General features: G+C 38.9%; 1 protein-coding gene across 1 annotated transcript in view; it reads right to left on the reverse strand.

Annotated features, from left to right (window-relative positions):
* The window catches only part of Diaph3 (diaphanous related formin 3), a 485,489-nt gene that overhangs the window by 445,913 nt on the left and 21,873 nt on the right, over nucleotides 1-17,703 (reverse strand). The window contains 1 exon segment of the mRNA XM_060391498.1: nucleotides 16,327-16,359. Within this exon segment, the coding sequence (XP_060247481.1) occupies nucleotides 16,327-16,359 (33 nt within the window).

Consider the following 17,703-nt stretch of genomic DNA (forward strand, 5'->3'; position numbering starts at 1 on the left):
TATTCTTAATTATGCTCATAACACTTCTCTAATGGCTTGAAAATAGGCTCATATAATCATGCATTATACAGCCAGTAGCTGTGTCTGAAAGAGGACTGCGCAGACCCTGAGGAGGAGGCACTTAGGCCTGAGAACAGCTAGCACCAGCCTTCCTGTCAAAAGAGGAATGAGCTGGGGAAAGAGATACACGCAGGATTCCAGAAACACTGGTCTACACCAGCATCTCAACGATTAGCTCAAAAGACCTCAAACCAGAATGAGTATGCTACATAGTCTCACATTTCTGACCCAGGAACCAAGAGATGCCTTCACTTTATGTCATGATATCATTGAGGAAAAAGTACTTATGCAGCAATAAATTTTTGTAAAAATTCTTTCAAAGAGAAAATAAAGTAAAATGCAGCCACCGAAATATTCATCAAGCTTTACTATATACTCATTACTGAACTAAATGAGAGATGAAGGCAAGTCTAGTTTTAAAGAATACTGAATATAAGTCCTATTTAGAAATATTTTAATAACTATGTGATTTAAAATATCTGATTTTTGTTGGTCAAGGGTTAACAACTCTATGGTACTGAGCTTTGCGTTTTAATTTGTTTGTTTGATACACTGATAGAGGTTAATTTTTCCCTATATTCACAATAGAGAAAAACACTAAATTTGACCTAAAGTTTATAAAAATAAAGATTTAGAACCTTTCTAAATATATCATAAGTTCTTCTACAATTACCTGGTGATACACAGGCCCCAGGTTAAGAACCCTGCCTGGTAAGGTGGATGCAGCACGTTAACAAAAATGATAGTCAAAAGGAATAAAGTACCTCAGGTTCTGAGGCCATCAGTGAAACAGTGGGAGAGATAGAAAACCTACACGTGAGACCAATATGGAGGTGTGCAACAGGCTGCAAGCTCTGATGGCTTGTATTCAAAAAGAACTGGTAGCTTTTGAAGAAAGAAGCCACCAGGAAAATAAAGCCATCAAAGACCATCTAGGCTCCAATTAGAGAAAGAAGGAAAGAAAACATTAGAAGACTTTTGAGGCCCAGAGGGCAAAGTAGGAGGGTCTGGGAAGTCTGGAGGAGTTGAGAAGAAAAAATAGACCTGAGCAGAGACAGAAGCAAAGGGGCTCTTACTGGGGATAGGAATTTACTGTGACTTCTGACTGATGTTGATTTGTGTAAGCTGAAAACTGACTTGTTAGTTATCCTGACTAATACTATGTTCTCAATTGTGATAACTGATAAAAATCAAAACGAATCATAGGGCAACCCATGTGGTCTATACCTTAATCTCTACCCCCACTGGCATAACCCTAGTACAGGCACACTATATCACCAATCCTGATCAGTATCCAAGTCTTTCCAGCTTCTCTATGCCTGCTATTCCAAGCATTTCCTACTAACTGCAAAGCAAGTCTTAGCCTTGACCTCCCAATATTCAATATTTCCCATCACTCAAAAGATTGTGTTCAAATATCTTGGCATGACTTTTTTTTCCAGTTGTTTTAAACAGGGTTTCTCTACTTAGCCTTGGCTATCCTGGATCTCTCTCTCTTTTCTCTCTCTCTCTCTCTCTGTAGGCTTGCCTCAAACTCAGAGACCCAGCTGCCTCTGTCTCCTGATCAGGTGCTGGACTTAAAGGCATGATTCTTATATTAAGTTTTACCCGACCCTTTCTTCCTTACCAAATAATATTTTTACCACTCTCCACCTATGACACGTGAGGTAAATGTAATGAGTAACCCAGTCTCCTAAACATGTATGCTCAATGTCATCTCTTCCTTGTACCTAGAATTTATCACATCTTTTCTGCCTAGTTCATGTCAACTCAATAGTGAGCTCTCAGTCTGTGGGACAGTTTATACAATGGTCTTTCCAAGAGATACCTACATCTCGGGCTTGCAATTTAATGCACATATACTAATCTGAACCTATGTGCTGGCATATACACTTACTGAAGAAAAGGCTTGTTACTTTCTTTTAAAAAATGACCTGGAACGTAACATGGTTTTAAGGACACAGGGAGTGTGCTGAGTGGTTATAGGTTTTACATTTTGAATAGGAAATCCATACTAATCCCAACATTGGTAATTCACAGAACAGTACTCCTACACAAAACAACAACAAAAAAGAAAAAACTCAAGAAAAAAAAAGTATAAGAAAGCATGATACAAGGAAATGTTGCAATTTGTATGTTTAAAGTCACCCAGACCCATGTGTTTTGAGGCATGGTTTTGCCCATGACAAACTAAAAGGGGGGGGGGGCCCATCAGGAAACAGGACCTAGCAGAAGTTAGGTCACTGGAAGTACATTTGAACTCAGGATGCCTTTTTTTCTCTGTTTTTTCCTACCCTGGAGCAAAGAGGCCCTCTCTGACATACACTGCTGCCAGAGACATTGTGCTGCTACAAGCCCAAAGCAAAAATCTGAAAACCTTTGAAACTGGTAGATAAAAATACAATCCCCCGTCGTGGATAATCTCAAGTATCTGGGTGTAGTAACATAACACTAACACACGCAGTAAGAAAAATGTGCACAGGAAAAACATACTAGAGCATTAAAAACAATAACACAAAATTCTAATTCACATATTAATAGTTATACATAAAATAAAACAAACTTTGCATTTTACTTGAGTGATATAGCTCAATATTATTCATGCAAAAAAATCATCTAAAGGTATCACCAATTGCTTCCTAACTATGCAGGTTACATGCTTCAACTAGGAATTCATTTTGTTCATATCTATGAAAAAAATTTATTGGGTAAATGTGCACAATTGCCAACCTAGATTCCAACCTATCCTTCAAAACCCAACTGAAAATCATCTCTGAGTTGTCCCCAAGTTCAGTTTCGTAACGTAAGTTTTGGTTTCTTTTAAAAATTCAGTTATGTTAAATGTTTTTGTTTTAATCCCAAGTGTGGGATTTTAACTTGGGCTTTAGCTTGTCCACAGCTGATAACTGCCTGCTGCAGAGTGTGGTCTTTGCCAGCCAGTAACGACCTGCTTCTTGCTGCACAGAGAGGGGTGTGGTCTATGACTCTGAGGGATATAAATACGAGAGCTCAGAAATAGAAGTGTGGCATTTTGGAAAGACCAGAAACTGTTGGACAATGTGGCGGCTCGGAGAGACGCTTCGCGGTGCAGCAACTTGGAGGAGATGGAGGAGATTGCTGGCTGCCTGCATTTGCTGTTGATGGAGATTGGAATCGCCCCAAAAGACCTCCTTGACCCTAACGGCCAAAAGAAGTAAAGTGTTCTGTGCCCCTCTCCCCACTAACCTTCTCTCTCTTACTTAGGGGTAAAGGGTTGGAGGAAGGGAGGAGAAGCTTAAATATCCCAAATAAAATAGAATTTATAAACAAGTGCAGCAAAGTTGACCCTGCTACTTCCACTGCACCTTATCTACAGTAGCTTCCACTAGCACATCACAGCGAAATAACTGAGTGCACATCTATTCCCACAACGCTCCCAGGCAGAGACATTCTTATAAACTTTCATATTCTGTAACAGTCTTAGGCACTCAATACATGCTTAATGAAGAGGTAGACAAAAAAGGGTGAATAAACAAGTATGCACACTCAGATACATCTTTGTTACATCTGAAAGCTCTTGATCTTATTCCAACATTTCTTCTGATTTGAGGAGATGCTCTCTAAATCATTCCATAAATATTTAAAAATCCTGAGATCCCACTTAAGAGTTACTGCTGAAAACCTAAGTACAGGAAGTCATAATTAACTCATATTAATGGGCTCTGAAAGGCCCACCTGACTTAGTAAACACTTGAAATCATATAGAAGTTGTTTCAATACATTATATTACACATACAGAGCTGCCCTGGCCCACACTTTACCTAGGAGAAGATTCCACATATAGCTTGGCAGGATAACTATAAGAAACATCACAGTTTTATCACTTACAAAAGAAAACATAAAAAGTTAGTAAAAGTGTAAAATGAACTTTTAATACAAAAAGATTCGACCCTTCTGGGCCAGTAAAATAATTAAGTAATTAATGAGGTCAAGCTTTTATATTTTAAAGTTAAAAAAAAGCTAGGCATGAATTCAAATTTCTTCATACAAGTGATGTCTACTTCCACATACATTTCACAAGACCTATCATATCTCATGGTAGACCGGGCCCACACCATGAAGCTACTACACCTTTCTGGAAATGTCTTTGAAAGACAAATAACATAGAAAACATTCAGAATGTGGAGAAAAGGTCTGGCAACACTTTCTATACTCAATAACATGGATGGTCCAGAGAGAACCTTCAGGAGAAAGGGACCAGGAGAGATTAGCTTCTCAAAAAACTCATAAGAACCCACTCCAAACCAAACAAAATACACAGTGGCTCCAGGACTCCGTTTCCATGGGAGCTTAAAGGGAATCAGGAACCTAGTGTCTGCTCTAGGGAGCAAGCCACAGCTGCTGCTAGAATTATGAAAAGACTTCCTTACAGAAGTTGCTTTTCTTACAGCCAAAACAAATCGCACATCCTTTGCCTGCTGGCATCTCTTAAATATCATTATTCCTTTGGGATACAGATTCTCGGTTTTATCTGATATGCTGGAAAAAAACGGTGTCTCATCACAGCTTCTTAGATATAGTAGGCCATCACATTTAGAAAAACTTTCTCTGGATTAAGGTTAATGGCTCTGATACAATTTTAGAAATGAGACATTCCAAATAGAGATGGCTTGAATGCCAAAATAATGAGCTCTACTTCTGGGGTTCACCCTTAGCACTCTTGGTAGGAAAGGAAGACTTCTCTCTCCTGCAGTAGCATAATGTTGCTGTTCGGGAACATGTACTCCAGAGCACGCCTGCCAGAATTTCCCTGGCTATCACTGTGACTATAAACAGATTATGTAAACTCTTCTGCCTCCCTGTCCCCATCGTTTAAAATGTTAATAATATTACTAAGACGCTTAAGTGAAAACTAAATTCACTTACACAGTTAATATTTTGGATCCTAAGTACAAGCTAACAATTATACAGTACTAACTGTACATTTCATTCAGTAGTCATAATTCCCTAATTATGACTTTTATGTAGTAATTTGAACTGTTCTCTTAAATGGATTTGGGGAACAGAAACAGATGGCCATATTAGCAAGATGGGGACATGTACTCCACTGAAGAACTCCAAAGCTCTAGCAGAAGCTCACAGCCAGGTACGTTAGTCCCTAAGTAACCATTCTATGACTTGAAGAGCCACATATTGGCTGAGAAGTTTATATCAAGTTACACAAACAAGATCCTACTACAAAAGCCTCATAAGTCAAGTTAAAAAGCCAAAGAAGGAGTTTCATTCCCAGTCCTGTAACTGACCTCATGCAGGGGCCTGAGCCTAACTTTATTCCCTGGGGACTCGATCAAATGTTTCTGTGAACTCGCCTTTCCTCCATCCCCCCATCTGTTTATGTCAGCAACCTGTATGTAGCAATGCTCCCTACCTGAGAACCTAGTGGCCTCACTGTCTAGGAATCAGGTACAGAATTTTCACTCTCCCTCCTGTCCATCATTACAGTAACAGACCACTTGCTGGGGCTCATCCTCCCACCTTCTCCCCCATCCCAGGGGTACTCCACATAATCCGCAGCTTGACAATGTGCAGAGTGAGACACTTTGGAACATTTGTTCCGAAATCTGAGGTTTTCAACAAGCCCCTCCCCTCAGGGCTCAGGGAACTCTACAAAAGAGGAGGCAGAAACACCAAGAGGCCCTGAGGATGGAAGACACCAGGAAACAGTGCCTTCTGGACACACATGCAAATGCACAGACTGTGGCAGCAGGCACAGGTCTAAGCCAGATGAGGCCCAAGTGCTGTGAGAAGTGTACAAGAGTTCCCATCCAAAGCTGTCTTCAATTAGCAACCAATCCGATCAAAAGGAAAATTGGTTTTCTCCAAAGAGGTCTCACAGGGAATACAGAGCCCAGGTAAGCACAGGCCCCATGCTCAGCAGTACATGCCAACACAAAAAGAAAACAATGGTATTAATGAAGATCCTTGTCACACACTGCTTTGTTTGGGCATTTTTTAAATTTTTTTAATTTAATTTTATTTTTTTATTATTAGTTACATTTTATTAACTTTGTATCCCACTCCCTTATTCCCTCCCAATCCCACCCTCCCTCATCTCCTCCCTGCCCCTTTCCAAGTCCACTGATAGGGGAGGACCTCCTCCCCTTTCATCTGACCCTGTTTTATCAGGTATCTTCAAGACTGGCTGCAAAGTCCTCCTCTGTGGCCTAACAGTACTGCTCCTCCTTTGGGGGGTGGGAAGGTCAAAGAGCCTGCCATTGAGTTCCTGTCAGAAATAGTCTCTGTTCCCCTTACTATGGGAAATCAATTGGTTACTGAGCTACCATGGGCTACATCCGAGCAGAGGTTCTAGGTTATATCCATACATGGTCCTTCGTGGAGTGTCAGTCTCAGAAAAGACCCCTGTGTGTTTGGGCATTTTTTATCTTACTTGTCTTTTGCTTCTCTATTATAGTTTCTATAATTGTGTTTTTATGAGGAGTATATATGTGTGAGTGTGAATGTGTGTGTGTATGTCATGCTCTTTCTCTGTTCTGTTTTCTTTTTTCTGTTTGCTTTGTTTTGTTCTGGTTTGTTTTCATATTGTCTTCTTTGTTTTCAAAGAGAAAGAAGGCATGGAGATGGATAGGTGGGAAGGTGGGAAAGATCTAGAAGGAGAGAAGAAAGAGGAACACACTGATCAGAATGATTAGAATACATTATATGAAAAAAAAAAGCATTTTAAATTTAAAAAGCTAAGGGAAAATCTATACATAACAAGCACAAATAAGAACACTCAAATAGAGTACAATATCATGCCCAATTCAATATAGATAGATAACTCTGTTTGCTGTGTAAAGCCATTACTTCTTAGGGAGAAAGAAGTAGTGGTTAAAGAGTCCAAACAAGTGAAAATGAGGACACTGGCAGACAGATTTTAAAAACTCAAGAAATAATCAAAAAGAAGCACTGGAAGGGTAAAGCTCCCTTACAAGAGAATGTGAGAATAGAAACAAGTGTAGGAGGTAAGTGAAGGGTCCAACGGAGGGCATTAGTTCCTAGGGTAAATGGGACACCCATATGAAGGCATCCAATCGGCCAACACATTAATATGTCTCAGCTGAAGGAAGGGTCAGAGGTATCAGTGGTACTTGCAATCTTCAGAGGTAATCATCCAAGTAAGGCACCACAAAGAGAGAAGAGCAGAGGATGCAGGAAAGAAACTGGAGAAATAACAGTTGAAGACAGGAAGACAAAACACACACACACAATAGAAATAAAAAAGGAAAGGTCAGAGGAGTCTGAAACTGAGAAACTTGGTCTCACTGAAGACAAGAAATCTCTCTCTTCAAAGAGAACACCAATAATTACATCAAGTGAGATATATAAACCCAGTAAATTTTGCAAGGAGTAAAAACTAATGAATTTTAAAAGGTCACTTTATTATGCTTACCAAGTCACAACTATGGTAATGTTGCATGCTCAGCCCTCCAAAAACAGTTAAATAGCTATAGAACAAAATGTGACTACAACTAAAACTACAAGTTTGGCTTCTATGAAATTGACTCAGGCCAATCAGATGGCTCAGCAGATAAAGGCATGTCTCACCATGTTGACAATCTGAGTTCAACCCCTGAAACCCACAAAGCAGAGGTGGTGATCAACTCCCACAAGTTATCCTATGTCCTCCACACCTGTGCCATGGCACACAGGCACACGTGTGCTCACTCAAATGAAAAGACAATTGATAGATAGATAGATAGATAGATAGATAGATAGATAGATAGATAGATAGATCGATGAAGACTATATTGTCTCGGTGTGGAATATTTATAAAGGTTTGTTTGTGACTGTCCTCTAACCAGTACAGTATAATATTGCTACTAATAAGGAATTTACACTGACTGGGAGGGGGTAGGCCACAGCCAAAAGGGAAGACCCAGATGTCCCTGTTTGTACTGGAGTTGTGCTTGCAAAAATGTCTGTTGCTATGAACATGAAGGGTGGCCATGCACTTGTCTCCTTGATCCTATGGACTGGGTACCCACCATATCCTTCCCATCCCTCCCTCGGGCTCAACTCTTGACAGGTAAGTAGGAAGGATATGGAGGAGGAAGAGCATGGCTTTAATGTTCTCCTGATGTCTTTATGATTAAAGTACATGAAATGATGTGCAAAGGTTCTACAAAAATAACTAAACAACTCTAAGTCTGCGGATCTGCGGGATGTCTTAGTACCAATCCTAATGAATAAGAAGGGACAACAACATGCTCTTACCTGCAAAGCTCAAACAAAGAACATAAAAGTGACAAAAATGAAAGAAGAAATAAACAAAACATAAAACTGTTAATAAGGGGAGGTGGGAAATTGAAAGATGAAGAAAACATAAACAGTTTCAACTCTCATGATGTATTTACTATATAGACGTGACTCATCTCAGCAACAGCAAAATCCACAAAGAATATTCACCTATATAATCCACAATGTGAGACATAAAGCAAAATTTACTGGGAAGGCTGGGAATCACATACTATAGCCTGTCCTCAAGAAAGTGACAAACTGGATGAAGTTGTTAGGAAAATTCCAAGCACTTTGGAATTTAAACAAAAGGTGACTAAAAATACAACCATAGTTCAAAGGAGATGTTAATTAAGAATTATAAAATATTTCAAACTGACAGGCAGTGGCATCAAGAGGCAGAAGCAGGTGGATCTCTGTCAGTTCGAGGTCAGCCTAACCTACAGAGCAAGTTCCAGCACATCCAAGGCTACACAGAGAAACTTAGTTCCAAAGAACAAAAACAAATTTACAACTGATTGAAAATGAAGTGTTCTAGTTATCTTTTCTGCTGCTGTGATAGAACCAACACAAAGAAACTTGGGGAAGGAAAAGTGTATTTTGGCAAAATAGTAACAGACCATCATAGAGGGAAGCCAAGGCAGGAACCTGGAGGCAGGGACTGAAGCAGAGGAAAGCCTCTTACTGCGGGCTCTCCCAGGCTTGCTCAGCTTGCTTTCTCATCATCATCATCATCATCATCATCATCTATTGCAATTTATTCAATTTGTATCCCAGCTGTGATCCCCCTCCCTCGTCTCCTCCCATTCCCATCCTCCCTTCTTCTCCCCCTAAGACCCTTCCCTAGTCCACTGATAAAGGAGGTCCTCCTCCCCTTCTATTTGACCCTACACTGTCAGGTCTCATCAGGACTGGCTGCATTGTCTTCCTCTGTGGCCTGGCAAGGCTGCACCCCTCAGGGGGAGATGATCAGAGAGCCTATCACTGAGTTCATGCCAGAAAAAGTCTCTGCTCCCCTTACTGGGGAACCCTCTTGGAGACTGAGCCTATGGTCTACATCTGAGCCAGGGTTTTAGGTCTTCTCCATGTATTGCCCTTGGTTGGGGTATCATTCTCTTCAGGACACCCAGGGCTCAGTTTTTATGGCTCTACTGATCTCCTTTTGAAACTCCTGAATAAACTGTAATAAATGATAATAAATAATAAACAAAATTTTTAAAAAAAGATTCCCTGCACTCTGCCCAAATTGTAGTACGTTTAAACAATGGAACACTACTCAGCTATTAAAAACAAGGAATTCATGAAATGTGCATGAAAATGGTGGGAACTAGAAAAGATCATCTTGAGTGAGGTATCCCAGAAGCAGAAAGATACACATGGTATACACTCACTTATAAGTGCATATTAGCCATATAATATAGGATAAACATACTAAAATCTATACTCCTAAAGAAGCTAAACAACAAGGAAGACCCTACGGAAGATGCTCAATCCTCATTCAGAAGAACAAACGTGATAGACATCAGATGCTTAGCAGGAGAAGGCAGAGAACAGGAATGGAGCCTATCACAGATGGCTCTGAAAGACTCTACTGATATAAACATATATAATGAACAATAAATAAATATATACTAAAAACTGGTTCTCTGAAAAATCAATAACATTGACACACTTCAACCAGACTAAACAAAGAAAAAAAATCAAAGGACACAATTATCATTATCAGATTTGGAAATGGGAATATATCCTACATTAAAAGAATAAGAAAATACCATAAGCAGCATTAAATCTGTAAATTCAACAACATAAATGAAGTTAAAAAAAAATTCTTGAAAGATAAACTACCAAGATTCACTTAAAGAGAAGTAGATCACTTGAACAGTTCTTTATTTAGTAATAGATATTACAAACAACAATGAAAACAAGCACACAAAAAAATCAGCATCATCAGTTATTAGGGGAAACTGTCAATTTCATTTAGGGTTAAGCATGCACCTAACCTCACATCCAAAAAATGTATAAGCATATGTCCACAGAAAAAGAACAATAAGCAAATGTTCACTGTGACTTTATTTACAAAATAACCACAAAGTAGAATGAACCAAACCTTCTGTAGTATCAGTAAAATAATTAGCCAGACACTATGAGATTCTACTTACATGAATTTTCAACCTCAACTGTAGTACAGATAGCTGCTGTTTGCCAAGACCCATGATAGAGGGAAAACTATAGTGAGAATTTTGTTGTCTTTAAAAACACTGTTATGTTATGTAAACATGTTTCTGTTTTGATCCCAGGTGTGGTTGGATATGGGGCTACTTCAGATTGTCTACAGCAGCAGACTATTTGCTTTGTGTGTGCTCCGGCAGCGGCGTGATTCTACCAGCTGAAGACAGTTTAATTGTGGGGACACTAGAGAGGGTATAAAAAGAGCAGAGCCCCAAGAGAGGAGGACCTCCTGTGGTTCCTGCTCCATCAAGGGGTCAAGAGAAAAGAGGTAAGGGAAGACATTGGAAATAACTGATGATACAAAGATTCGACTTTGTATCACCCCTAATCATCATGAAGTAGTCTAAAAAGATCTCAACGCCCCCCTCTCCCCACTAACCTTCTGTCTCTACTACATGGTTTTGAAGTGTTGGAAGGAACTGGGGTGGAAAAGGGTGGTAGATATAAAAACTCAAAGTAGCATTAAAAAAATGCCGACAAAGAACACTAGCTACAAATGAGCACAAAAGGAACCTCTTCAGTACAAAAACTGTTTCATATTATGACTGTTGTGTATGCCTAATTATAAACACTTTTCAAATTTCAGACTTTAACCTTAAAATTGAAATATCATATAACATATATATCACACATCCAACCGAAACAGTTACTTATCATACCTACTTTTATAATTGCATGTTTTGTTAAGCACTTTTACTTAATTGTCCCTCTAACAATACCTGTAAACAGAGATATCAAATCGTAAAAACTAGTTACTTACTCAAACTGGCACCGCTTACCAGTAACAGAACTGTCATTCTAACCATATCTCCCCAGGAAACTCGAGGCAACAAAGAACAGACACTAATGGAAAGGCCCTATGACTTCCTTCAGCATCTCTGCAGGCTGGTGTTTGTTTCCTAGCTCTAACTGTGATTTGTGGGTCATCAAATCCACTTAGTGGATTAGATCACCATTCTATTTCTTAAGTAATGGAGAAGAGGGAAGAAAAGTGGAAAGAAATAGAGAGGAAAAGATCAGAGTTCATTATGCTTAGAAACATCACATACTGGTTATAAAAACTTTAGTTCCAACTGAGAATCAGCTTGTAGGTTTATGTGGGCTGAGACACAAAAGCATGGGTCCTAGTCAAGAACGTTTGAAAACCACTGCCTCAGTCCAAAAATGGGTAACAGAAAAAAATGGTTAAATGCATTTCTTTATACAATGGCATAAAAGACATAAGGAGAAATACCGAAAATGGCTGTGAAAATCTATTCCTAAACTCCAAAAGTATTCAATGAGAAAAGCATTTTAGGGCGATAATTCAGCAGGAAGCCCATGTCCAAGTCTTCGTACTTACCCTTACATACCTGCTGCCTCCTCTCCTCCCACCCTCCCTCTTCCTTACCCTTTCACTTCTGAGGAAAACCTTTCAAGTCCAGGTCCACACAAGGAAAAAATGATGCATCTTTTCATTTCTTTAGCACCCTGACCTGCTCTCTTAAATGTGGAAAATGTAAAGATCTGTTTTTAAAGGGCACTCCTTAAAGTTGACTTAAGAAGAAACCAACACTGTAGTAATCCTTTGTTCCTATAACGAGACTATTTCCTGCCAAATTCAATTCTGATAACTCACAAAATAGCCTTGAAATGAAAAGTGCCCTCACTAACCTTTAACAAAGCAACCTAAAGGGGTGAGTTTTTTTATTTTCTTTGTGTGTAAGGAGAGGGGTGTGACATATGCATTTACGCAGGTTCACTCAGGAATGCAGAGGCACACATGGAGGACAGCAGTTGAGGTGTGATGTTTTCCTCTATTTCCACACTTTTTTTTTTAAGTCTCAATGATTTACCTGTCTCCACCCATTTTCCCTGCAAACCCATATTTAGGGTGCTGGAGATCTAACCCCATCTTCACACTTGCACTTTATCCCCTGAGCCATCTCCCTAGCCAGAGGGATGGGTTCCTAACATTAATGCTGCTGCAGTAGTGTCTGTTTCTAAGATACTGTTACTATAATGTATGGCCACAGAAAAATGCTATTCTTCTGATTTTTCTCATGATCTGTTCCAAAACAGCTATTCACATTAAGAAAGTCTACATGAAAGTAACATGGAGCATATATGCTTTGGAGAATTCCAGCTGTAATTATAAACATCCTGCCAGCACTGTATCAAAGCATCAGCGGCCAATGCTTCCATGAGCCCTAACGTGCCAGGTACCCTTTAAAGGCCCTCAAAATATCCAGGCACCCATTCCCTTATCACAGTTCAACCACCATGCGATACACCTCCCCCGTACAGCCCCATGGCAAATGCGGCACACTGCGATTTCTGTCTGCACAACGGGAGACAATTCTAAAAGAGACAAAAAGGGACAAAAAAGCAAAGAACTGGGAGCAGCACTTCAATACACTTCAGACTATACGGAACCCATGAGAACACTGGGAGAAAGGAGAGAAGCTATAACAAGCCCTGCTTTACAAATAAATGATCAAGCAAATGCTTGGCTTATTGAGGCCACAGAGCAATGCAGGAGGGAAACTCTGGCTGTCAACAAGGGTCTCATGACTCCAGGTGCACTGCTCTGTCCCTGTATCCATTACTTATGTGGAAGAAAGAACCAATTCTGCTGTTCACAAAGGTCATGCTCATTCTCCTCCTCAAAGAAATGACTGGAGACAGATACGAAAATCAAACTGCCAGTTTATCCTTCTCTGTACTAGCAGCGCGGCCTGCTAGGAAGACAAGATATCGCACAAGATCAGAAGGGTGCCGAGGACAACCAGCAGTCAGGATGCACAGGTGAAACTAGACATCCAGGAAAGAGCCATGTCCACAGCCAAGATGAAAGGAGGATCAAGACAATGGTGACCAAACAGGTAGATGCTCAGAACAACGGAGGCAGGACCTCAGTATCAGAGAAAAGTATACTAGTCACTACAGAACTAAGCAAGAAGGACAGAAAACTAAGAAAGTTTTCACTGGGGAAGAATCAACCCATTAACATAGCAGACACCAAGGACATTTTCTAGAATGGCCTATTAAAGCCATTCCGTGACTATTTCTAAACTGAAGTAGAGACTTTGGCTTTGGAGTGTGCAAGGAAGGCCACATAAAATAAAAGAACAACATCCAAAACAAATGCAGACTGTGTCTAAAGTCTGAATAAACCTCAAAAATGTATAGAAGATAATCTAAAATGGAAGGATGTATCATGTCCAAACTGCAGCCTGCAGTTGGCCACATATAAGGAAAGTATAAACACAGCCCGACACAAACATCATAAACTTCCTTAAAATGTTACTCTGTACCTGATAGGCTAGGGTTAAATACAAGAGGACTTCCCCTATCAGTGGACTATGGGATGGGCATAAGGGGAGAAGAAGGAGGGAGGGAAGAATTGAGAGGAGATGGGGGGGGGGGGGGTCACAGCCGGGATACAAATTGAATAAACTAATAAATGATGGTGATTTAAAAAAAGAATGAAGTTGTAATTTAAAAAAAAAATTTTTTACTCTGTATGCATGTACGTGCATACGTGCACACGTGAAGTCCAGAGATCAACTTCAGGTGTGTTTCTCTATGATCTCCATCTTAATTTTTGAGACAGAATCTATCGCGAGTTAGGCTAGACTGACTAGCCAATGAGTTTTAAAGGTACTGCCTGTCTCTGCTGAGGTGACAAACACACCGTCCCTTGAAGCTTCTTATATAGGTGGTGGGATCCAACTCAATCCTCATGCTCATGTGTCAGGCAACCTACCAGCTGAGCCATGTCTTTAACCCATGTTATAAGATCTTTGTTCTAATGTTTTGTAACTTGAACATCTTTAATTCATAAAACATTATGAATGAACCCTGAAAACATTACCCTAAATGAAGTCATTTCTTTTTAGTTAAAAATTAACACAAACTCTTCCAATTGTTTGAAATACCAAAAATAGGCAAAGCATAAGAGTAGTTACTGAGCTGGGAGAGCTGAAGGGAAGTAGGCAGGAAGTATTTACAGGCACAAAGCTTTGTGAAGATACTGGAAATGTTCTAAAATAGATTAGAGTGATGGGCAATTTTTGTGACTATGCTACAAACCACTTAATTATAAACTTTTAGTGTGTAAAATGAATGCTACGTAAATTGTATCTCAATAAAGCTATTACAGCACAGTACACTCTCATAAAATCCAAATGTAAAACATAAAAATTACAGTTGGCTTTATTACTGACTTTAAGAAGCCATTCATTTATAGAGCCTGAGTACGCATCTTAGTAATAGCATAACTATCCTGGGTTCAATTCTCACCCCCACAAAAAAAGGGGGGGGAGGCTGTGTGGAAAATAAGATAAACATGTAGAAAACAAGGTGCCAGCCAGCACAGTTAAGTGTATAGGACCCGAACGAAAGCAGAGCATTCAAGCTATGGTGCAGCCAGGCCTCCTTGGACAGGTTCTCAACCCTTCTCAACCTCAATGCCCTCAACTGTAAAACAACAGTAACATCCACACAGCAGGGTGCGAGGCAACTGTATGATCGAAGTCATAGCTCCATTTTACTATCGTCTTCTAAGCACTGGTCTGGTCAAGCTCCATCTGATGTTACAATCAATGATGGAATGCTACAGAATGGCTTATACTGCACAGCCTAGGTGTGGAGCAGACCATACCATCAAGGTTCATCTAAATTCATACCTAAGATTGATATTACCTAACTCAGTGTGTATGTATGTTTGTGTGTGTGTGTGCGCGCATGAACACTCATGTGGAGGTCAAAGGTCAAGTTTCAGGTGTCTTCATCTATTATTCCCATCTTACTTCAGGTAGATGCTGGACCTGAAGCTCACAATTAGACTAGAGTAGGCTGGGTTTTAGGGACATTTGCCTGGTGTTAGGTGACATGACTATACACAACGTTACTGAGAAAAATTAACATAAATACTTTTCTTTTTAAAAAAAAAATGCTCTTCTAAGATACCATTCAGAAAAATACATCAACATCTACTTCAGGTCTCTCAATCATTCATGTCAAGATCTGTATGCTTCATTTTTACACATCTACCGTATCCAATGCCAAAGCCAGCACTCTGGATATGTAGGGTGGTAACATCTTGACAACTTACTGTTCCTAAGCACTGCACTTCATGCTTGATAACATCGTTGTTGAATATCAAACCTGGCGAGGTACTGGGTTTCTTCCTCTCCATTGTACTCATGGATTCTTGATATTCTGTTATTTGTGGCTGGGTACTGTTATCATTCCTTTACCATAAACACAAGGTAACTTGCATTTGTATATAAAAAGTGTATTTCTCAAGAATTTTGATTACCCAGCTAAGACATTAGATAAAGTCCTATTATAAACCTGAAAGTAAAGTAGGCCTGGTTCTAGTTTTTAAACAGAATTTCTCAAATACACGCGTGGCATTTCAACCTGGCTTACTTTAATTAGCAACTACATTTTCTAACAAGCCACCATGTCTTTTCCTACCGCTTTTGGAAGTATGCAATTCACCCTCAAAGAATGAGAGCTGATTTGAATGATTCAAAGTTGACTAACAATTTGTAATTAAACAAAATTTTATAGTAACATATTGACTCTTCCTTTTCACAGCATACAAGCAACAATTTAATGTATTTTATCAGTTCTACCTCTTATTTTAATAGTATAAACACATTTCTGGCATGTGATAGTTTTGGCATTTTCAAAGGTGTTAATATAGCATGCAAAAGACAGTACATGGTTAGTTAAAATACATAAAAAAGAGAAAGTTGAAGATAACCTTACCATATCATCTGTCAGTGTCCTAATATTTAAATGCTGCAAATGTGAAAAAAAATTAGTCAGTGATTTATAACAGCTTTTTTATCTTACCTAATGAGTACATTTTACAATGCTAACTTGGGGTGATTAAATTCCTGGCAGTGCAATAAAAGTGTATTATATATTGTTTTAATCTATTTCTCAAGAAGATGGACAAAAGTTACTCTGTATGCAATAGTTTTAAATAGTTACTAAAAATGTCTAGGTTTTATGAACCTCACAAACTAGAAACCTAACTGGGATACAATAAGTATATTCTTCCAATTAATAATTCTTAACATTCAATACCTAGACTTACAGCATAATGATATAAAACTTTAAATATGACTTTCAGAAAACTTTTTTGTATTACAAAACACTTTAAATTAGTCTATAGCATAATAGAAAACGAAATACTTTGCTGGCTTAATGAACTTAAATAATTCTAGTAACGCTGAAGAGTGTACTGGAATGATTATCTGCATCTTTAACAACACTTTATCACCAGTGGTGACAGAAGACACTTTTCAATTTCATTGTGGCTTATTTGAGACCTCTTTTGCTGATTTCCTAACTAGGCAAACAAGGCCACTTTAGAAAATGAATAAATTAGCTTCCCACAAAGCATAGTTCAAAAGAAAAAGTATTGAGGAAGAAAAATATCTGTTTAATAACCAAGCACAGGGCAACAATTTGTATTCAGGTAGTTGTACTCAGTTTCCAATTCTCCTTCCTTATTCATTGGAGCATGAGCACTTTCAAAGACAGAAAGGGTCAAACATTTTAACAAGAAACCAGATCTATTCATTTATGGTTATAAAAGACGTGCTAACAATTGTCGTCTAACACGTAAGAGGTACATAGTTAAATTTGACAGTTATGAAACAGAATAAAATTTGCACTCATTTTGATCTACTGGAACAACTTTATGTTCAAAACGTTACCATAATGATGATCGCAACTAAAAATCTGTCCGTGTAAATAGTATTCCTTATTCTCTGCCTTCACCAACATGCCCCTTACTAATAAGGGAGAAAAAAGTACCTGAAAGAACCAGAAATAAACTGTGTAACAAGAGAAGGAGGCATGTTAATGAGCATGACTGGCCACTCCACTAAGTTCCAGATTCAACTACCTGCCGAATTAAATCACCTTACTTTGACCATGAATAATAAGTAATAATACTGAACTATGTACTATGGTTTAAAATCTTAGTATATGAAAAACTGATTATTAATAATACTATTATGTGATCCTGAGCAAGCCTGTGAAGTTTAGAACCAATGTCACCCCAGAGACAGATACTACAATTAAATATCAAAACTACACAGTTCTCAAAGCAGGTGCAAAACCTACCTGCTA

This window comes from Meriones unguiculatus, chromosome 9 (genome assembly GCF_030254825.1).
Source record: "Meriones unguiculatus strain TT.TT164.6M chromosome 9, Bangor_MerUng_6.1, whole genome shotgun sequence".
NCBI classification, from domain to species: Eukaryota; Metazoa; Chordata; class Mammalia; order Rodentia; family Muridae; genus Meriones; species Meriones unguiculatus.